General features: G+C 41.7%; 1 protein-coding gene across 1 annotated transcript in view; it reads right to left on the reverse strand.

Moving 5' to 3' along the window:
* Positions 1–23,369, reverse strand: part of TPH2 (tryptophan hydroxylase 2) — a 342,612-nt gene that overhangs the window by 228,958 nt on the left and 90,285 nt on the right. The window contains exons 7-8 of the mRNA XM_082253110.1: positions 13,564–13,699; positions 3,939–4,065 (exon numbers count right to left, since the gene is read on the reverse strand). Of these exons, the coding sequence (XP_082109236.1) occupies positions 3,939–4,065; positions 13,564–13,699 (263 nt within the window). The remainder of the gene's footprint in view (positions 1–3,938; positions 4,066–13,563; positions 13,700–23,369) is intronic.

Consider the following 23,369-nt stretch of genomic DNA (forward strand, 5'->3'; position numbering starts at 1 on the left):
GCAAGAATTTTAAGGCTGAAACCAATAGATAATTATCACAAAGTTCTGAAAGTTGTAGAAAAGTTCTTTAGCTCAAGTACCGAAGTTTGTATGTTGCTTTATTCACAAAGAAGAATTTCTATATTGCCTCTTTGCCCTTTGAGGGATTTTTAACACAAGCACAATTATTGACTAAAGGTGCATTTTCCATATATATTAAAGCAGCATTTTTTTTTTATTATTCATTGCCTCTTTTAGGCATTCAGCATCCATCATGTGTTTTCTCAATACTTTGAGTGTTACACTAAAGTATGCAGTAACCACAAACAAAAATGTTGGTGCCTTAGCAAATGAGATAAAATATAGTGCAAAGTTACTTTGCAGAGAATACCAAATCATTAAGAAAAAAAAAAAAGATTTTTGCTTGCACATGATTGGTTGATTACCAACACAATTTCAAGGAATTCATTGTAGCACCCCACAGGTATGTACTAGGTAAAAGTATAGAGGGCCATGGCTGCCTAACAGCAGGGCCATGATTTCAGCTGGCTGTCATGTCTCCCAGGTGTTTCAGCTGAGAGGGGAGTCTCCCCACTGGCTCCATTGGAGGGTTCCCATTTGGCAGTGGAGGAAACCCAATCAGAGGCACACTCAGGGCTGTATCTACCCCAGAAGGCAGATTCTGTCACAGAGGATTCTGAGAGTGGGTATAAGTTCTGAAGGAACGCATGATGCAGCATCTTTGGCGGGAAGCAGAGTCCCAGGAGGGAGAGTACGGCTGTCTCTCCTCCTGTCAGAGGAAGCGGGTGTCTCGGGTGGCGGCCTGGGAACTCAAAGAGTGCAGAGCTGAGCTGCAGAGGGGATCCGGTGTGCCGAGAACCAGCAGAGAGAGGGGTCCAGTTCCAGGAAAGCCTACAAAGGTTGTGAGTACTGTGGACTGCCCCTTGGGGTCTGCCTAGTGTCAGAGGGGACCACTCCGGAGAAGGTTCTAGGGATCCAGGAGTCAGCTAGTGTAAAAGGGGGTGATTAGTCAGACGACCCTGAAGTGTAAAGGGGTATCCGTGGTTAGGCCCTGAAGAGTCAGTGTACAGTGTGCAGTGTACAGAGTTAAGAGTTGCAGCAGCACAAGTAGTGACAAGGAGCTACCTCAGCCAGTGAAGTGTTGGAGGGAGCTGTTCAGGGACTTTTGAGCTTAATCGAGTATCAGGAGTCAAAAGTTCTACAGTCCTGGAGCTTCTGAGCTAACAAACAAGTTAAAGTCGAGGTTTCAGCACTAATTCAGCTAAGCAGTATTTGCAAGCATCAGGAAGCTGGCGCCAAGACAGCGCTAGTGAGCATTTTTGTACAAAGTCCCAGTTAAGCCTAGAAGAGCCAGAGGAATATCCCACTCATTCCCTTCTCCCATCCCCAATATACAATAAACCAAACAAACCAAAGATGCCAGAATGGTCATTGTCTGGGTTCACAACTTAAATGTGTTGGGAGTGTTACCGGTACTGATGGCAGGCTACATCATTAAGCTATATTCTTTTACTTTAAGCAGTATTAAACCTAAGAGCAAACATTTATTATATTGCAGCTTACCAATTAGATCACTTAGATGTGATGGCTGCATTCATTTTCTTTTTTTAGGCTTTCTTTTTATTTTCACCTGATGAACTGGTTAGGAAGTCTGTTGCTTTTCAAAAGAACAAGCTCTTTTGCAGATGCAGCAGTTACAGAGATAAGACATACCATTTACTACTGACAAGACAGCTTACAATGATTAGCTTGTATTTATGTAAAACCTTTATCACAAAAGGGAAAAAAAACAGTTTGCTGTAACTGCTTTTAAAGTAGTAGCTGGAGCGTGACTTCAATTTTTTACTGTATTTAAAGTGTTACTAAAGTAATTTTTTTTTTTTTAATTAAAATAACAAACATGTTATACTCACCTACTCTGTGCAGTGGTATTGCAGAGAGCAACCCTGATCCTCCTCTTCTCTACTCCCGGCTCCTCCTCTTCATCTTTCCCCATAGCAAGCCCCTTGCTATGGAGGCACACAATGTCTGTGTGCTCCTGAGCTGTGTGTCTATGGAGCCGTGCTATATAGACTTACACAGCGGGATTTAGCACCGCCTTCCACTTCTTCCTCACTGCATTTGATTGACAGCCGCAGAAGCCAATGGTTTCTGCTGCTGGTCGAGTGCTGTGTGAAGAGGAAGAGAGGGTAGAATAGATGCAGCCACATGCACAGCACTGGATCTATTCTCCCCTCTCTTCCTCTTCACACAGGGAAGGATGGGGCAGAGATATAAAAAACATTTTTTACCTTAATGCAAGGAATGCATTAAAGAGGACGTAAACTTACTTATTATTGGTAAGCCTTTAATAAGGCATACCTATAGGTACTGTATATATCTCCTAAACATGCCCCGTTTAGGAGATATTTACTTTACATGCAGCCAGTGACATCACCGGCACATGCGCTCTGAAGGGTCGGCCGCCTATGTCATTCCTTCAGAGAACGGTTCCCATGCACAGGCGTGACATCATTGCGGGTCCATGAAGACGGCCGGAGGACACGAACCCAGAAGGAACACGGGTGAACATGTTGGCAGTATCAGAGGTTAGCGGGTGCTGCTGGAAGGGCTTTGTTCTAAGGTGGGTATTTTGTAATGAGGTAGTATCTGATGCAAATGCCTTTGTCTTTCAGATTTTTATTTTTTTTTTTTACAACCTCTTGGGGGAAATTTTTTTTTAACTTTAGTATCACTCTAAATTTGCTAGTACTAACACTCCCCTCTCCCCAGACTGACAATGCAGCTGCTTGCTGTGTCCCCCATGCTCCTTAATCCAGAGTGGAGACACTCTAATACAGGAAATGTGCTACTGGCCCGATCATCAGGTGAAATAGAAAAAAGCCTAAAAAAGAAAACAAATGCAGCCACTACATCTAATGGTTGGTCAGCTGCAATAGATTGTACTTTTGGTATGGGTTTAATGCCGCTTTTAGTGAATGAGGTAACGCTTTGCTGATGGTAATTATTCAATCATCGGCAAGCACAAATTCTGTTTTTTTTAATTCATTTTCCTTACACAAGATTGATTTCAAAGTGATTTTTGTTTGTTTTTATCTCACATCCTTCACTAAAGTAAGTGATAATCCATTCTGCAAAGTGAAAATTGAATTTGAAAGCAAATATTCTCTAGATTTTTAGTAAATCAACCTCACTGTCTGTTAGATAAATAGACTTTTAGCAGTATAGAGCTTTGGTTATCAGCTTATGCATAAAGGAGGTCTTAACTGCCCATGAAAGCACCAAAGAGTTGCACATACTATTCAGTACATTTAATGCTACAGAAAACAGTCATAACTGCAGACATGGTACAGGCTGGAGACTGCAGACATGCTACAGGTGTTGAAACCCATACAGATCCAAAGTTCCGCCCAAGACTGGCCTCTCCTGCACAACCTGGTCGGCCATCTCAGTCCACTCTTTATTGAAACTAGAAGAAAAAAATCAGCCGCACACCAATTAGCTCTTCTTGCAGTATGATAGCAAGCCAAAAGTGCTGAAACGAGTCAAGGAAGGCTATTTTGGGGTTGGAGACATTACTGTATGCAGTCAATGCACTAATTATTAAAAATACTACAAGAAGAGCTAATTAGAGTGCTGCTGATTTTTTTCCTATTTATAATGCTACAGGTGTTGTTAGAATAGACAATTAGACACTTGAGGACACATTAGGTAAGACTGCTAACGATCACTGTCATTACAGCTCCCTTTTAAATCAATTCTCACACTACCTGGGATTTGCAAAGGGGCACACAGCAAGCACCAATGGGCTACAGGTTGCACACCAGGAGTATAGAATATATTGTATTATGTACATCACTATGTGAAATGTAAAGGTTAAACAGCCACAAAAATATATTGATATACTGATGTAGTGTTTTTTTACTATACACACTCACAGTTGCAAGTTTTTGAACATCTTCATCAGATGCTCCCAGTGAAGCAAGTCCAATCTCTTGGGAAAACTGGGCAAATTTAGGATCAGCAAGTAAAGGAACATGCCCCAGAAGCTCATGACACGTGTCCCTAGAAAAAATAGTGACAAAATGTAAAATGTTAACTTTATCCACAAGCAATGTCTACAACTATTCAGTAATCATTTTATAACGCACACATAACTAAAGCTTACATTGTTTTTTTAATGAATGCAATGCTCAATTAAAAACACAGTTCAAAACACCAAAATAAATGTTTAGGGGATATCTTTAGTTGATAGTTGGTATAGTGAAGATAAATGCCAGCTTTAAGATACAAGGCCCTTTATGTAGCAAACTACTGAGAAATGTGCATTCCATTAATCAGATATAAAAAAAAAAGAAGTGACTTCAACTATGGCAGACGCGCAGCCTCAATTTCGCATAACCAGTGTCATCAGGTAGCTAACCTGCTGCCATCTTATGATGCTGGTTATGTGAAATGCATTGAGGCTGCACGTCCGCCATCATTGACGTCACTTCTTGCTGGGTCTCAGGGATCATTTCTGGTCATTGGAACGCAAGCTCAATACGAGTGGCCTGCATTACACACTAGGTTGTGTTTGTTGGTGCTAACGGCAGCACCATAGCATGAAAGTGCATATTTGTTTTTATATTTATCAATTTTCATAAGTCCTATACTATTATGGAATGTAGCACTGCCCCCTTGGGGGTTGCTGTTAAGTGTATGCTCATTTGCACTGCTTTGACCCTGTAAATCATCCAGCCTTCCTAACACTCTAGGTTCAGACATGTTGTATATACCTTTAAGTAACACACTGACACAATATGAATGAGCTTTAATTTTTACTCAGAAGATGAACTTGTAGAATTGTATTAGTCAGCTAGACCCTGGATGAACCGCCATCAAAAAGACAGTGAGAAAACAGGTTGTAATAACACCAATGACATTAATAAACACAATCTCTCTTAGAATATGCACATAGATCTCTCAAATAACTATATATTATCACTATGAAGCACTCAGGATAAAGAGGAACACCGGGCCGGCCTATACCACCTGTATCCTAATAAGAGATAGGGTGATCTTTAGGGCATTGGGCCTAAAACCAAAATATGTGTCACTTATGAACAGCTACCTTCACAGGAAAATACTTCTTTTTGTTGAAAGTCTAAATTATTGTATTCTCATTGTACCACATTTTTTTCATATGTGTGATGGATTTATTAACATGCAGCACTACTGTGTATTGTAAAAGAAAACATCTTTTCAACTACATACACACCCACCCAATATTCTAGTGAAGATATATTCCTTTTTTCTTTAGTGTCAGTGCTAGTAAAGAACTCTAAGTATGTACAACATATAAAAACGGAAATGACAACAGTCAAATGTGTTTTATAAAGCATTATATTATTATGTATTGTAGCTACCTGGTTTAAAGGTTAAATTCCGGCCAAACTACAGAAACGTGGTACTTTTATTTGCTCTGTGCCCTTGCTGAAAAATACCAGCTGTGTATCAGATTTGTGATCAAATGAACCAGATACATTATGAGATACCTACCTGGTATTTGGTACATTAAACTGCAGCTGTCTGGGATTCCAAATGAGGATATTATCGTCTTGTGGGGAAATGTAATTTTCTTTTTTTTCCTACTTTTAGCCAGTAGACTTCAGATGTATTTAAAAGCAGAAATATAGCATAGGCATGGTAATGTAGCCTGTGCCCTATCCATACGTTATCAGTCTGGTGCACTGCTGCAGAATGAGCATGTATAAATAATACACAGAAAATGCCATGTGACATACCAACAAATATATAGGCACTTTGCTATCCACTTACAAACTTCCAATTACATTTTCAAAAGCAATTTAAACATTAAAAGCTTGTGTTAATCAAGTCCATTAAATGGAAATATAAAAGCCAGTATAAATATGGAAAATTGCAATATATGCAAAAATAAAAACTAAACTGCAATTATTTGGAAATACACAGCAATAATTCACAGTATGTTTCTATGGTGGCTTGATTAACTAATTGCATCCCCTGCTCAAAATTTGCATTCTGTAATTTAGAGCAGAAAAGGAGGCTAGTTAGTACAGGAATATGCACTAGCCGTTTAATTTGAGTTTCATTAGACATTCTGATCCCTCTTCTTATTGTTATGGGCACAAATACATTCCTTTGCAAACATAATTGCATCCCTGACTACCTGGGAAGCAAATTATATTCTTGAGACACTCTGGCAAGCCTTGTCTTAGTTTCATAAAAACGTCAAAGTTCGTGTAACCACCCAAGGTGCTGATTATGTAGATTATACACTTATACATAAAGATCTTTCCTGCCTACTAGCTTCAGAAACAGAATCATATTAAATTCTAGGAACAATGAACAAACACAAAGGGTCTTATTTAATAGCATACTAAAACGTGCACAAGTGTACTCTTATCCATAGCAACTGATCAGATTCTATTTATTATTAATGTGGTTAAGAAAATGAAACAGAGCATATCACTAAGTGCTGAGTTACATGACCTCTGTGCATTCTGATAAGTCATTAAATATGCCTATAACAGTTTGGCTCTACCCAATGAAAAAGGAAATAAAACTGTCCTCGCGAGGTTGCAGTGTTCAGGAAATAGATGGTGGAAGCAGTGTGTCTAAGAATGTGGTTATTTATAAAGTAGGCAATTTACATTAAAGCACACACTTATTATAATTCACAAACTCAATAAAACAAAACAAAACATGTATAAAAAAAATAATAATAATAAAGGGAAGACTCGATGTACCACTCTTTTTTTCTGCCATCACTTTTCCATGTTTCTATGTTAAACACACATTTCATTTTTTTTTTTTTTTTTTTGTTTCCCTTTTGCCCTTGACAATTTTTTTCCAACTGGTAAAGATAATGATGTATTTTATTTACTAAATTTAAAAAACAAAACAGGCTTTTTGACTTACCATAAAATCTTATTCTTAGAGTTTACTAAGGGACACAGGGTGGAGTAATTTTGATACACTGGGGTATGCTGCTGCCTTCAGGAGATCGAATACTGGCAGAAAAAACTTTAAGAAAGCTTATTATAACCCCTGATTCTCCCATCATGCTCCAGTTTTGCAGAAAAGCATTAGTAGAAGTGGATTATGGAAACAGGGAGATTGGACTGTCTCATTCCTCTGAGAAACTGTCCCATCCCATCTGAGAAACAGATGTCTGACACTAAAAAGCCCGCTTAGACAGAGAATGGTAAACCCTTGTCCTTGAGCTCATAGGCTTGAATGATGAGCTGCCAAATCCACCTAGAGTTGTGAGAACGGGAGGTAGGCTGTCTCCTAAATAGACCCTTGAAATGATAAAAAAAGAGACAGTGGAGGGAAATTTCCTTAGGATGTGAAGGCCTAGGACAGAGAGCCAGAAGAACAATGTTCGGGTTAAGAGTAAGGGAAGAAAAGAGGTTTTAGGTCTCAAGACTCAACAAACTCAAACATTCGCCTCGAAGAGGAGATGGCAACAAGGAAAGCAGAACAGAAATCTGGATTATCTGGACAGCTCACTATATGCTACAGAACTTTGATTAGGAGATACTCTTCCTGTGCAGCCTAAATTCCTTTCTTTTCCAGGACTGCTCCCCTGCCAGTCATGCTAGCATCCATCGAGAAAACATTCCAGGCTCCAGAGCTGGATTCATGAGCCACCAGGCCAAGGCTAGCCTGGTTTTGGAGGTAAGATGATTGTAATAGTTCAAAGAAAATGCCTTCTTGTCCCACATGTTAGAACAGGAATTGGGCACATGCAACTGCCTCAAACCAGAATTCTGATACAAAAGCAGATGGTTGGCTGGATTCTGGACTGTAGAGTCTAAATATGGGAGCTGAACGTTGGGACTTTTTTTTATGCAGAAGAAGAACCCTGGACAATGTAGTATCTTGTATAATGCCTAGATACTTAATGGAGTGAGTCAGTTTCAGCACTGACTTCTGGAGGTTCATGAGCCATCAGGCTCAGTCAGATCAGTCAGTTGGACAATGACTGTTCTACTGTTCTGTCTATGCTAACTGTTCTCTCAAAAGAAGGGTGTCTAAGTATCCCAAAATGAGATTGCTCTGTGAATGAAGCAAAGCAAGTCGACTTGGGATCTTGGGGAAGACTCAAGATGCATTGGACAAACCAAAAGCTAGGGCAATAAATTGGTAAAGTTGTATGCCCACCACAGAGGCCAGAAGGTCTCCCAGATGACAGGAAATGATGATTGGCCTTATAGATTCCATGCTGAATTAGATACAGTATGGGGTGAATGCATCCTTTTGCTTTTGAAACAGTGAGCAAGTTGGAATTGTTCCTTTTCCAGAACAATGGTTATGACCTATTGAGAGAAGAGCTTTGCCAAAGCAGTTTGGAGGTTTGCAAGCCCTCATGGTAACATTGGTAGGCTTAACAACATGAAGCAGAGTGGAGGTAGAGTCTGAAATATTTACTTGTAGCCCCCACTTTCTGGGCCCATGCATCTAAAATTTCCTGGGACCAGGTAGCCACAAATGTCCCCAGACATCCCCCCTCTCTGATAAGTGGGGCATTCCTTCATTATGCAGGGGGAATTGTTTGCAGGTTTGGAAGATTTGGGAATCCAAGACTTGAAGTGGAACCAGGCTGAGTCCCAGGCTTGACATTGGATGCCTGAAATAAACAAAAGGAACTCTTCTTAGCTCCAAACTAACATTTTAGCCAAGGGTCATCCGCATGTGCACCGATAGGAGACTCATTCTTGAAATTAGGCATATAAAATGCGCCATCCCAACTATGCGGTAGTTTAAAGCCATAGGCAAGCGTTAGAGGATCCATTGGGATAGAGCCAAAATCCCTAGACATATCCTTGAGCCATATAAAAATATGGATCTTCATCAGTCCTTCATCTTGTCCTTTATGCTCATAAAACAGAAGGAATTATAGGCCACCAACATGAACTGTGGGCAAGCCTGTAAAAAGTGCAATGGATACAATACAACTTCTATACCCTTGGTCCAGATGTCAGAGGTTTGGCAGACTGACATGGAAGCAACAGCAGGTTGTACAGCAGGGCCCATGAGAAGAATAAGGTAGCCTAACATGGCTGAAATTTTCCCCATAAACTCATAGTTGCAGATACTTCCTCTCTGGACAAGAAAGAGGAGGGAGCCATGTCTGAAAGAAATAAAGAGGACTCTAAGAAGTGTTGTTTCTCAAGCAGAAAAAAGTGGTCCAGGCTCTCAGTGGCAGGTCCCTTGGGTGATACACTGCAAGCCACAGTGGTGCTATTAGCAAGCCCCCCTGTACTTCTAATCCACCATACTAAAGCATACAAGTGGGGAATGTCCCATACTGGGTACGCACAGACCCCAGCTGGAGCAGGAAAGGTTAACTAGTTGCAGACTTTAGGCATGCTATGCACACACAATAAAAGATCATCATTGTACACAGGAAGTGTGTAGCACATCCAGTCCTTCTGCCCTTTTTCAACCTCCCAGTACACAGCAAATCAGCTGTGAGTAATCAAAGCCATATTGCTGTATACACAGAGAGGGGGCCAGCAGCTTTAGCTGTAAAAAGAAAACACACTGCGCAAGCCAATTAGCAGGTGCAGGGTACTCGATGTCCTCTGGCACCCGCAAATCATCAGACAGAGACACAGAACTGCATTCTGCCTATGTAAACAAGGTAGATAGCCATTATGACAGGAGAAAAGGGATGAATTTTGTGCCCCTGCAAAGCAGGGAATTAATTCTATTTCTCTTTCTAGTAAAAGTACCTTACACAGTATAGTAAAACACTGGCTCACAGGTAATCGTTTGATCACCCCTGATGTTAACCCCTTCTCAGCCAGTGTCATTAGTAGCACTGATCACTGCATTAGTGTCATTGGTCCCAAAAAGTGTCAAAAGTGTCAGTTAGTGTCAGAATGTCCGCCGCAATAACGCAGTCTCGCTAAAATCCGCTGAGCACCGCCATTACTAGTAATTTTTTTTTTAAAAAGTAAAAATAAATAAAAATATCCCATAGTTTGCAAATGCCATAGCTTTTGTGAAAACTAATCAATATACGCTTATTGGGACTTTTTTTTACCAAAAATATGTAGCTGAATATATATTGTCCCAAATTTATGAAGACATTTTTATTTTTTTATTTTTTTATTCAATATTTTTTAAAGCAGAAAGTAAAATATATTGTTTGTTTTTGTCTGTCTTTTTTTGTTTATAGCACAAACACTGAATCAGTAAAGCTTATATTGAGCACCAAATAAAAAATGGCACAGCGCCACTTTCTGCCACCAGCCTGCGACCATGCGACCACCAGCTTCGTTTGGCAGCGTTCAATCTCCCGAAGGCATCAGCAATATCTTGGAAATACTGCTTGCATCCTCTGCATCCTTACTAACCACTGATATCACCTGGCCCCTTCACTTACATGGCCAAGAATCCTTGGCCATGTAACCAAATAGGCAGGGATCAGAGGAGTTACATTATTGACTATATATGGTCACATGGCGTATTTTTTGAAAAACCACTGCACACATATGGCCTTGACCATATATATATGCGCAATGATGTCACCACTATCCCAGTTCCCTGAGTCTGTTTCTTTTTTCAATGAGTTAGCGGGCATTAAGCATTGTGATTGACAATGCATTTACAATGAAGCACTTTTTTTTTTTAAGATTTACATTTTTTTAATAAAGGACATGTTAAATGTTTGGGTGTCTTTATTTCTATTTTTGTTTGTGAATGAGTGGGGGTACTCCAGATCCTAACAAGCCCCCCCAACAGTCATTGTCCTCATGACCTCTTGAATGTGAGAACAGGGGGGGTTTGCCAGGGGGCCCCCCTGACAAGCCAAATCCCTCCATGATTGGAGGGCTGTAGGGTAAGCGAAGAGATTAATGTTTTTTTTTTTTTAGTGTGGCACCCCTTAAAATCCATACCAGAGTCAAAGGGGCTGGTATGCATTTTGAGGGTACTCTATGCAAATTTTTTTTTATTCTTGCTGTAGGATGTGTTGCCACAAAATTACATCTACAAAGAAAAGAAACAGAACACAAGCCCCTTCAAAGGATCCCCAAATTACACAGCAGGCCCTTGGAGGGGTCTGTGTGCTTTGGTTTTTTTGCTTTTTTTAACGGAGCCAGAGAATAAAATGTAATTTGCAATTTTAAACACTTGATAAATCTCAGTGTTGCTGCGGCACTTTCTTTACATCACAAATATGCGCTCCTTCACTCTCACGATTAGGACACCCCAGACATGTTATTTAAAGGAATTTGGTATTAATGTTTCACATTACGCATTTAAAAACCATCGCTCTTGACTGAATGAAAGTTTTTAATTTTTTGTTGCATTGGTGCATGTTTCTCGTGGCGGTGCCCACACCCATGCTATTTTGTGACACTCTCTTGCCTATTAGCCAAGAAATGTAGCATTTTTTACGTGACGGATTTGGCTCCCATTGATTTCACAGAGGTTCAGATTCAGCATCCAAACAGAGCCCTGTACAAACCAAACCCAGGACAGATCTGCTCATCTCTAGTCTGAATGATATTTCCTCGGTCCTAATGTGTCTGAACCTCTGTATTGAGAAAGTGCTGCCAAAGGAACCAGTATGTCCATCAGAACCCTGTTCCTTAGTAATAATAATACTGCAAACCTTTGCAGTCATTTGCTGACTACTCCTGACATTCAGCCACATCTCCCAAAATGTCAGATTTAAAGCGGTTTTTTAACCCACCAGACCCTCGCTTTTTTTTTTTAACCCTTACCTTAATGGTAATGAGATCAATACATTTTAGTTACTTGCCGACCCAGTGGAAACAGCACTGTCATGGGGAGATCCTCTTCTCTTCTGGCAGCGATCAATCCCACGCCGCTATGTATTGCCGTGATGTCATTAAAGCAGAATTCCACCCAAAAATGGAACTTCCGCTTTAAGGCCTCCTGACCCCCTGACAAGCCACATTTGGCATGTCATTTTTTTGGGGGGGCAGGTACCTAGATTTGACAGGTACCCACTCCCACTTTCGCTAGGGCAGCCGAGGCAACTCGAGCGGAAGTTCTCCTTTCCCTCTCCCTCCCTGCAATCTTCTTCCACGCATGCGCAGTGCGCATCTGGCTGTGAAGCCGCAAGCTGTCACAGCCAGGTGCCCACACTAGAGATGCCAGTGCCGCGGGGGAAAAGAGGAAGAGATCAAAGGTTTCCGCCGGCTACATCGCTGGACCGTGGGACTGGTGAATGTGTGTTGATTAAAAGTCAGCAGCTGCACTTTTTGTAGCTGCTGATTTTTAATAAACACAAAAACGGGTGGAACTCCACTTAAAAGCTGCTGGATATTCCGGGTTCATCTGGCACGTCTCTCGATGACACCTTACTAGACACACCCCTCCTCTTTTACTGAATATATGGATTTGTCTACTGGATGGAATATGTGATAATTATATTACGAGAGGAACAGGGGGAACATGGCACCTTGCTCGTCTAGGCAAATGACATACAAGGTGTGGGCGGGGCCATAGAAATTCATCAAAAATATAATAATAATAATAATTTGAGAAAAAATAAAAAGATCCTAATGGGGTAGAGGACCAGAGGAGGGGTGGGGATTAGGGATGATGATATGGAGGGTGAAGATCTGCTTTGAAAACTATAAAGACATTCATAACAAAAAGAGATTTCTAGGCATTGCAGACGTCTGTGATCATGGGTATTCACTGCGATTAACAGAGTCCAAATGACTGAAAAGATCTGGGATGCTGTTGTGGGAAGTTTCCAAAACGACAAGCAGCTAGAAATAGGGGCCTGACCTCCAATGCTAAAGCAGTAAAATAACAAGCAGCTAGGGATAGGGGCCTGACCTCTAGTGCTAAAGAGGGGTCTGGGCGTAATGCTGTACCCCCCCCCCCACCCTCCATAGAAAAAAAAAATCTACTTTGCAGCTTCGCAATTTAGTAGCCGTGCAACAGATTACATACATGTATTTGATATGATTATAATTATTATTATTTAATTGTACTACATTTTAGATCTCTTTAGTCTCTTCATACTCAGATTCTTGGACATATTTTGACATTTTCCATAAGATACATTTCTGACTGCCTTCCAGGAATATATAAAGATTTTTAGCTGACTGCACAAAACTCAGTTAATTCAGATCATTATCATTGTGAAAGACAGTTAGTTTGAACACAAAACTTGGATTCTTACCCATGTGAAATCCCAAAGGTTAGGCTCTAGACAGAAGTGTTAGTCTTAAATTAGTCTGTAGATGCAGTCTAAACATAGGAATCTAACTAGTGATGCATGGGCGCTGCCTTCAGTACAAAAAAATAACTGCATCTAGGAAAAAGAATTTGAAACATGTATTTTCCTATAATCAAGTGAACCCAACCTCTATTGATTTTTGTGGATAGAAAATGACAGATGTTGTTCATTAGTCGTATTGTGCACAGAGGAACCCTAGCATAATTGGATGTGCTATAATTTAAATGCTGCATCCTCAGCTGCATATTAATCTCTGCTGCTTGATTTCATGGAGCTACAATTTAGAATCACAAAATACTTACGGTTCAGGTGTGTATAGAGGATCTGAGCCGTGCCTGATGTATTGGGTGCAGTGAAAGACCCTATAAGCTAGTCCAGATAAGAAGTCTCTTGGGGAGAGATAGCCAGCAACTGGTCGCACAGTGAATCCAGATCTTTCTAAATAAATGACAAACAATGCTCATTATACTACACATCAAGTGAAATGCTGGGAAAAACACATTCTACAAATGCTTAATAGTAAGACAGGGAATTGTGTCCACTGAAATGATCCTATTAGGACTGAAAATATTGTTCCCGTGCATCCGTACTGAAAAATCGAATACATTTGTTTCCAGTGGTGCTGGAAAGGCCTTGGGTCTTTTAAGCTTCTGAAAAAGCATGAAGCTCTTTAGTTCCTTTGCCACCTAAGTCATGGTGAATAATAATTTGTATATCAAAATCCTTGCCCTGGGCTGTTAAACATAGAAGGCCATATGCATTTTCTTCACACTAATTAAGATAATCTAAGGTACAGCAAAGGAGAACAGATACCGCAGAGGCCATATTACACATAAATAAGAGGCTTTTAGTGCTGTGAGGAAGTGTCCATAATAATGATCAAAAAATTTAAATTTCATTTAATTTGACTTAGAATATCTTCAGGCAGAATTAAAAAAAAAAAAAAAGTTAAGCAGTCATTGACGTTATTTACCAAGTTAATAGAAAACTGAGTTATATTTTCAGTGCGAAAATTTCCAGCTGTTTATTGCACTAACTGAAAATAATAGATTTTATATCCGCACCATTTAATATTTTTAATATGGTTATGTTAGGTATGTGCAGAAAGCATCATTACTATAGGACTACAATGGTAAAGGATTACCAGAGTAAAGACTCTATTGTTTTCTACCAGTTGGATTAGGCCCAGTCACTTGTATTGAGAAGGGGGCACAGTTGCTTTGAGGCATTACAAAGCATGAAGTGTGACTTGTTCATATAATGATTGAGTACATATTTAATGTGTGTGTCCCGTAGACATAAAGGAGCAATTAACCCTTGCAACACAGGCACAGCTCCACTGCAAAATTTTAAAGTTTCCAGGAGCTGTGGTCTATATTAACACACATAATGATAGTAATAAAGGAGTTGTAAAGTCAGATTTTTTATCCTAACAAATTTTTTGCATGAAGATAAAAAACCTTCTGTGTGTAGCAGCCTCCCCTGCACCCCCTAATAGTTACCTGAGGTCCTTTATCCAGCGATGTCTATGAGTCCTGATTGCCTGGGACACAGCCACAGCCATGGTGCCCTTGGCTCCTGTAGCTGTCAATCAAAGTCAGTTAGCCAATCAGGAGAGAGAGGGGGCATGGCCGAATGGCAGCCTCGTGTCTGAATGGACACACGGAGCTGAAGCTCGGCTTGAGTATCCCCATAGCAAGCTGCTTACTGTGGGGACACTTGACAAGAGCGAGGGGCCAGGAGCAGGAATGACCCAAGAAGAAGAGGATCCGGGCTGCTCTGTGCAAAACCAACTGCAGGGGAGGTAAGTATAACATGTTTGTTATTTTTTAAAAAACTAGACTTTACAATCACCTTAAAGTATAACTACAGCCTGTCCCAGAGTAAGAAGACAGAATGTTTCAGGAGGCATGGTCACTGCTGATCACAAGTCTGTAGCTTGACAATTAGTCACTGACCACACCTAGTCCCTTCCTCTACTTTCTGCATTAACAGCACTGCCTTGGTTGCTGACCACCCCACTGTGAGCTGCATTCTTTTAGAGGGGGAGTGTGTGAGACATGAATGAAGAGGATTTGCCGAAGTTAAGGGGGTAAAGGAAGTGTTTTTTTTTTTTTGTCTATGAGGCTTTGCGTAACATAGTAACTGTATCTGGTACTGGTTTATTGTCATACAGGATTCTTCCTTTATTTAGGTGTATTATTATTTTTCTACATACTTCATCTTTTTTTATAATGTTTTATACATTTACGTGATGAAAGGATCATTCATTTCATGAATTATTTTTATTAACCCAAAGTTACTAGGGTGTGAACTGCTGGATCAGTGGCTGAACACCTTTTTCTATGACTCCTTGTGAGCAGGAAAGTGTGACACAGAGAAACTGACCCAGAAGAAGGATCAGCAAGTGTGCACTGAACTTTCATGATCGCATCAGCAGCCTCCCGTAAAGAGAATGTGGACAGTGGGGGTTTTTCCCCCAAAAGGGTGTAAGGACTACCACAATACTATCCCAACACTAACAAAAGAAGGCGTTAGAGTATACATATGAATCTTCAATATAGAAATATGCATATGAGGATCAAAGACAGAAAAAGAATCAGAATGAAATATTTTTCGCAAGCGTAGTGGCCATGTGATCAGATCGCAAAGTATTATAGCATTAAATTAATTTTCCACTTGCAACAAAAATCGAGCTCTGCTGCAACAAGAAGGGCACCTCCCCCCCCCCCTTTTTTTCACACATACACATACTCTAGCCTTTTTAAAGCACAAGCATATCACTCTACTGTAACTTTCATCCACCAAAATTATAAATGTATTAAGAAATCTGGAAAATATGGCAAAGAAAAGACGTGTGTTTCAGACAACTGATTTTCAAAACACCAGATTAAAATATTCCATGGACTGCACAATGCTTAAAATTGACCATATTCAGGGCAAATTGACATCCCTACCAAGGTATACAGTACCTATTCATAATTTTTTCTTCGCAGTCTCTTTGCTCCATTGATATGAGTACTCGATCAGTCGCTCCAATGTGTCAGGGCTTTCAAGTATGGAAAAGCATGTGACCTCCCCCATGTAAGAGTCCTTGGGCCTAAGCCACACGTCACTATGCCAAATACACAGAGCTCCATAAATCTACTGGGTTATATTGCCTCCAGGAGTAGGACTAGGCAGAACAAAAAACACTGGGCTACGCCCATGGGCCATCCTCAGCTGGTTCCCCCCAGTCCAGCGCGTGCAGACCACAGCTATGCGCTAGGTTGGCCACAACATAGTCTCACGGACAGAGGCTGGCCCACGAGTTAAATCCCTCGCAGGGTCGCATATAACCAGGCGCTGGTCTGAGTCGCAGCGTCCCCTTGGCTGGCAGCTCCCCCACTTCCGTAGCAAGAAGTGCTGTCTGGAGCGCCACCCGCACCATGAAATGGTAAGTACAGACCCTCCCTCTTCCCCTTTGGGCGGTTTGGTGTGGACGCGGGTACCCCCCTGGGATGGTATGTGCCTGCATACGGGTTCCCTCCTCCCATCCTAAAGTCCCTCAGTTGAGCTGGGCTTCCCCCCTCTGTGAATGTCCCGGACCTATAGTCTGGTGGGGTCCCAGGGCAGAGAACGCAGTGGAGACCCCTGGGTGTCTCCCCCTCTGTAAAGTCCTTGCGGTGGCTTGTGTCCTGCCGTGGTAGTATGGGGTGCAGTACCTTGTTCTAGTGGAAGTCCCAGTGCAGAGGGTGCAGCAGGGACCCCTAGGTGCATGCCCTGCTGTGTGCAGTGTGAGGTAAAGGGCAGATGGGGGTCCAGTGCAGAGGGCGCAGCGGTTGCAGAGGGCACTGTGGAGCCTACATAATATATGCCCTGCCTGATGCAGAGTAAGGTACAGTATCTTGAGGGGGGTCCCTTTGAAGAGGGAGCAGAAAGGCAGAGGGCGCAGGGAGGGTCCTGGCAGCCTGTTCTCAGTGTCCTGAGCGGCCAGCAGCTATGATTGGGAGGCCACCTCCCGTGATTAAGAATCCCGTGACGTCACAGTGGCTATTTTCCCTTTAGGTTTTTATGCCCTGAGTCTCCTTATGCAGGTAAAATTCTGGCATTGGTTCCGGTGACGCCTGAACTACCCAAGGTGACCCCTATCCCTGTTCAGGAAATTGAATTACCTAGATCTGGTTTTAATTTTGACCAGGGTGGTCCTTCCTTTGAACTTCGGGAACCACAGGCTGTGATTCACTGGCTGCTGTCACGCAGACAGTTCTCTCTCCTGACTTGCATACAGGTTCTGGGTCGGGTGGTGTCCCCCTTTAAGACAGTTCTGTTTGCACAGTCCTACATTCAGGTTTGTGGCGAGGTCACAGGTTCCTCTGGCAGATGCCGCGGGCATCCTAGGGGTACGGTAAGACCAGTATCATCCTCGACTCAAGCTTCTTCCACGGTTCCTGCAAGGAACAAGGGTGAGGGTCTTCCAATCATTCTGGTGGCTGTAGACGTACCTTGGGGGCTACCTCTCAGAGAGGACTAGTTATCCTAAGGGCTGATCTACCATCCTGCTTTACAGTTGCTGGTTTTAATAGCTTAGCTATTGAAAGCCAGGTACTGAAAGACAGAGGTTTGTCTGGATCAGTGATCCCTACTATGGTGAAGATGAGGAAGTTGACTTCTAGCAAGATATACCATTGTACGTGGAAAGCGTACATTTCTTGATGTGAGACAATTGGAGCTCATCCTCGCTCCTTTTATGTGGCTGGGATCCTAGCCTTTCTTCAACAGGGCATTGAGCAGAAGTTGGCTTTAAGTACCATCAAGGGCCAGGTGTCTCCCTCAGTAATTTTCTTTCAGTGACCCCTAGCAACATTCTCTTTAGTTTTTACCTTCATTCAGGGGTTTCAACATGTGACTCCACCTGTACGGTCTCTTTTGCCACCATGGGATTTAAACTTAGTGCTCTCGGTTCTCCAGAAACCTCAGTTTGAAAATATTTGGGAGATTCCCTTGCCTACGTTGTCCTAGAAGGTGGCATTTTTGGTGGCTTTTACCTTGGTCAGCAAGGTATCAGAGTTGGTGACACTATTCTGTCATACTCCTTTTTAGTGGTCCATAGAAATAAAGTGATTCATCGTTCCTGTCCGTCATTCCTGCCCAAAGTGGTCTCAGACTTCCATTTCAATGAGGACATTGTGTTGACTTCCTTGTGTCCCAATCCGGCTCTTCCTAAGGAATTTCCTTTGCATACCTTGGATGTGGTTCGGGCAATTCAGGTGTATCTGGCAACTACGGAGTCCTTTCGGCGGTCAGACTCGCTTTTTGTGGTTACACAAGGACCAGGAAAAGGGCTGGCTGCTTCTTTGGCTACCATCTCTAGATGGATCAGACAAACGGTGACTCAGGCCTATTCTATTAAAGGTCGGGTTCCTCCTTTCCCTGTCATGGTGCATTCTACTCGGGCACTTATTACTCCCTGGGCCTTCTGTCATCAAGCATCAATATCTCAGGTTTGCAAGGTGGCCACTTGGTCGTCAATGCATACTTTTACCAAATTCTACAAAGTTGATATTTTGACATCAGCGGATGCTTCTTTTGGAAGTAAGGTTTTGCAGGCTGCTTTTTAAGATGGGGTGTTCCCTCTTGAGGGGTGTTTTTCTTTACAATTTTATTTCAAATGGGGCTCCTGTGTCCTGGTTGAGCTCTTGTGACCCGGTTAGGGCTCTTTGGTGAGGGTGTTTAGCCTTGGGTTTTTTTCCCCGCCCCTCATTTTCATTTTGGCACTGCTTTTGGACGTCCATTAAGTTATGGTTTATGGAGCCCTGTGTCCATCGATGAACAGAAGAGTTCATGGACGGATAGAGCACCCACCCCTCTAAGGAGTTTTTGATACTTCTAATTCTGCTTGCTACTAAACTGAATGCCTATAGCAGAGAGGGGTTATATACCACTGAGGACAGCCCATGGGCGTAGCCAAGTGTATTTCGTTCAACCTAGTCCTACTCCTGGAGGAGGCAATATAACCTAGTAGTTATGATTTATGGAGCGCTGTGTCCGTTGATGAACTCAGAGAAATGGATTTTACGGTGAGTAAAAATCCTATTTTTACATTTAAGAATTGTGTGTCCTCATCATGCATTCAGTGAGAGTAGCGCTGAATCTGAAAACAACTAAAAGTGATCATATATCCTTCTATAGACACAATTTTGATTCTGTGACATGTATCTGGAACTATGTGTAGGCAGGTTGAAAACATGTACAGTTTAGTTAGCCAGCAGCCAGACCAGGCTGGGGAAAAGGGTTAATTGTTTTTAGCCAGGCTTTTGGTTGTAGCCGGCCCACCTGTGCTATAAAAAGGAGCACAACTAGGGTCCAGATAGCGAGAATGCAAGCCCAGTCTTGGCACTGCTGAAGAAACTGGGAATTGAGGAGGACATTCAAGCCATGGACCATGCCATAATGGACTCTCACCTGATGGAGGAATGTCTGGGCCACTACATTATTCTAGTTAGGATTAGGGACAGGACTTGTACATATTAACTGTATAGCGCATCATGTACAGTAAAGTTACATTAACCATTCTGAGTTATTCAAAGGGGTACATGTTGGTTCCGGCGTATCTAAGAACTGAGGTCTGTAAATGCACTTTTGGGATATGAAGTAACAACGTTACATAAGAGTTAACTCAGCAAGTCAAGAAGAGGGGTGTAGCTGCTAAGAGTAACCAAGCATAAGTTTAAGACACCAAGCAAACTGTCATTAGGCATAGTACTTGATAAAGTGATAGGTCCACCAGTAACCAGGGGGTTGATATTCCGGCTCCCTTCCTAGAGGTCGGTATCCAGTAGTATATGCAAAGGAAAGTAAAAATACCTGCGCTGAGACACAATATCATACCCCCCCCCCCTTTAAAATAGTCACATTTTGTAGCTTTGCAGCCTGAAAGAAAGACAGACAGAGTTTTTGTTTAATTCAGCTGCATGTGCAAATTTAGTAGAGGCATATCCCAACAGTCTAAAGTCTGTAATTAAAGCAGAATGTGGTCCCACGAAATATGGACATAAGGGGGTGATCCTTTTTCCAACAGTGATTCTGTTTTTGAATTTTTTTATTTTTTTATGACATGTTGGTGTTATATCTTTTACTAGGATTTTATAAGTTGTACTAGTAGTAAATACAGCTGGATAAAACAAAAATGGTGACTGTCTTCATTTCGGGCTGCAAAGCAACAAAATGTGACTATTTTAAAGGAGAGTGATTCTTTTCTATACCCGTTGTAAAAAATAAAAAATAGCAGCTAACACAATTTGTAGGCAGCAAACAAATACAATATTAAAGAAAGGTGTACTGCTCCTTAATAAAACATAATTATATGGTAAAATCACACCGAAATGAACAAAATATCTAAGTAAATGAAAAGTCAGTTATTAGTCCACATGCGGAGAGTGGTAAGTAATGTGAAATGTACAGGTTTAGCTAAGTAAGGGATCCTCCACCATTCAGGGAATCACACACAGCCTCTTACCGAATGGTTTTGACCACCTAATTACAAGCGGTCAAAACATGCAGTTGTGCTCCAAAAAGGATTATGGTTCCCAGAATGACCCGATCCACCAGCATACACCATCAACTCCAGATTCTTCCATATCAAGACAACCGAATGACACCAGGCAGTAAATCTACAAAGGTTATAAATCAAGGAGCAAAGTCCTCTTTATAGTGTAGTAATGTAATTAATTAAATGTCAAGGCTGGGCTCATGCTATTTACAAGCAGCTCTTTCTTTCAGTGCACAGAGGCTGCTCAGCTGTCAGGTAATTACCAGATATTCATTGTTTTCACAGTGACTCACCTGGAAGAATACAGGTCTCTCCGGTACATGATGACATCACATGCCAATGCTCCACCCTTCGTGTTTTGTCATCATAAGATGTTATCAGGGGCGTGGCTAGCCACAAGAATCACACTATTAATACTCGGTCAGTGGAAATTGCCCTCCCAGTGGGACACATGCATTTCAGATACCGGAAGCTGGAAGTGTTACTGGTCGGAATACTCAGGAACTGCAATATTAAAATGGATACACATGCATTCCAAATGCTGGGGCAATATCGGATAGTAACTGGGTCTAAATCCACGTTACAGAGATCTACGGCCCGGTTATAAGGTATGGAAATGAAAGAGTCAAGTGAGAACACGCATGAGATCTGCACTAGGTGCTTGGCAGGACCTCATCCTGGGAGTGAGGTAACAGAGGTATGCTGGACTGGTGGAGTAGGCCCAGGCTCAGCTGGTCCCTTATAATGCAACATACATCAAGATACAGTGTGAAATTACATCGGACAGCACTTTTCAGAGGAAATCTGTACTTTTAATTACTGCATTGATGAGCGTGCTCCGCGTGAGAGGAAGCCCTATGTTCACAGGTGCAGGTAAACCCGCCTAAATATATATACCTGGGCGGCACAGTGGTGTAGTGGCTAGCACTTTCACCTAGCAGCAAGAGGGTCGCTGGTTCGAATCCCAACCACGAAACTACCTGCCTGGAGTTTGCATGTTCTCCCTGTGCCTGTGTGGTTTCCTCTGGGTACTCCAGTTTCCTCCCACACTCCAAAGACATGCTGATAGGTTAATTGGATCCTGTATGAAAAAAAAAATTGGCCCTACTGTGTATGTATGTGAGTTAGGGACCTTAGATTGTAAGCTCCTTGAGGGCAGGGACTGATGTGAATGTACTATGTATATGTAAAGCGCTGCGTAAATTGACAGTGCTATATAAGTAACTGAAATAAATAATAAATAAATAAATATACCTCCTTAACATGGTGTATTTCTTTTGAAGTTGTGTTTTTAGCTAATGCCTTTGATAACATTAGAAAAAATGGGTATTATTATATAAAGAACATAATATCACATATCTTTGTCCTAGCAAGTCCTGCCATCATCGTATTAAAAAATGTTGGAAGGGTGGCTACACCAGTTTTATGGCACCATCGTTTAGCATATTGACAGTAATCTATGCTAGTTAGCCCATCTATGTCTGAAACTTTTTTGTTGTTCCAACTCTTCTTTCAGGAAGAAGAATGCTGACTTTGACCCTAAGAACACCATCCCTACAGTCAAGCAGGGAGATGGAAACATGATGCTTTAGGGCTGTTTCTCTGGCTGAATTTGCCAAGACGACAAGAAACATCATACCTCTGTGCTTGCCAACAGGGGTTTCTCCACCAAGTACTAAGTCTTGTTTTGCTTGGGGATCAAATACTTTTTTTTTACTCACTGAACTGCAACCTAATTAACCACTTGCCGACCGCCCACAGTAATATTACTGCGGCAGTGCGGCTCCCCTGGGTCCAGTCACGTAGTACTACGTGACTGGAGGGGAAGCGGTTTCGGCGGGAGTCGGGCCGTGGGAGGAGAGTCGCCAATTGCCGCCTTCCTCCCACAATCGTTCAGTAAACGGAGAGAAGGCCCGCCTGCTTATGTAAACAAAGCAGTCGGATCTTCTCACTGACAGGCAGGGACAGATCAGCAGTTTCCGCTACGCTGAAACTGCAATCTCTGTGCCTGTCAAACCCCTGAAACCCCCTCCCCCACACAAGTCAGTAAGCGTTAGGCATACATTTAACCCCTTGATCACCCCCAGTATTAACCCCTTCCCTGCCAGTGTCATTATTACAGTACCAGTGCATATTTTTAGCACCGATTACTGTAGTTATGTCACTGGTCCCCCCAAAAGTGTCAAAAATGTCAGTTAGGGGTCTGATCTGTTTGCCGCAATGTCACAGTCCCGCAAAAAATCGCAGATCTCCTCCATTACTAGTAAAAAAAAATAAAATAAAAATGACATAAATCTTTCCCATAGTTAGTAGACGCAATAACTTTTGTGCAAACCAATCAAAATACGCTTATTTCGATTTTTGTTACCAAAAATATGTAGCAGAAAACAAATTGGCCTAAAATGTTAAAGAATTTTGATTTTTAATTTTTTTTTTTGAGAATGTCATATAGCAGAATGTGAAAAATATTGTTTTTTTTTTTTTTTTCAAAATTGTTGCTCTTTTTTTGTTTATAATGCAAAAAATAAAAATAGCTCAGGTGATCAAAATACCACCAAAAGAAAGCTCTATTTGTGG

The sequence above is a fragment of the Pelophylax lessonae genome (assembly GCF_965119305.1).
Source record: "Pelophylax lessonae genome assembly, chromosome: 4".
Lineage (NCBI taxonomy): Eukaryota > Metazoa > Chordata > Amphibia > Anura > Ranidae > Pelophylax > Pelophylax lessonae.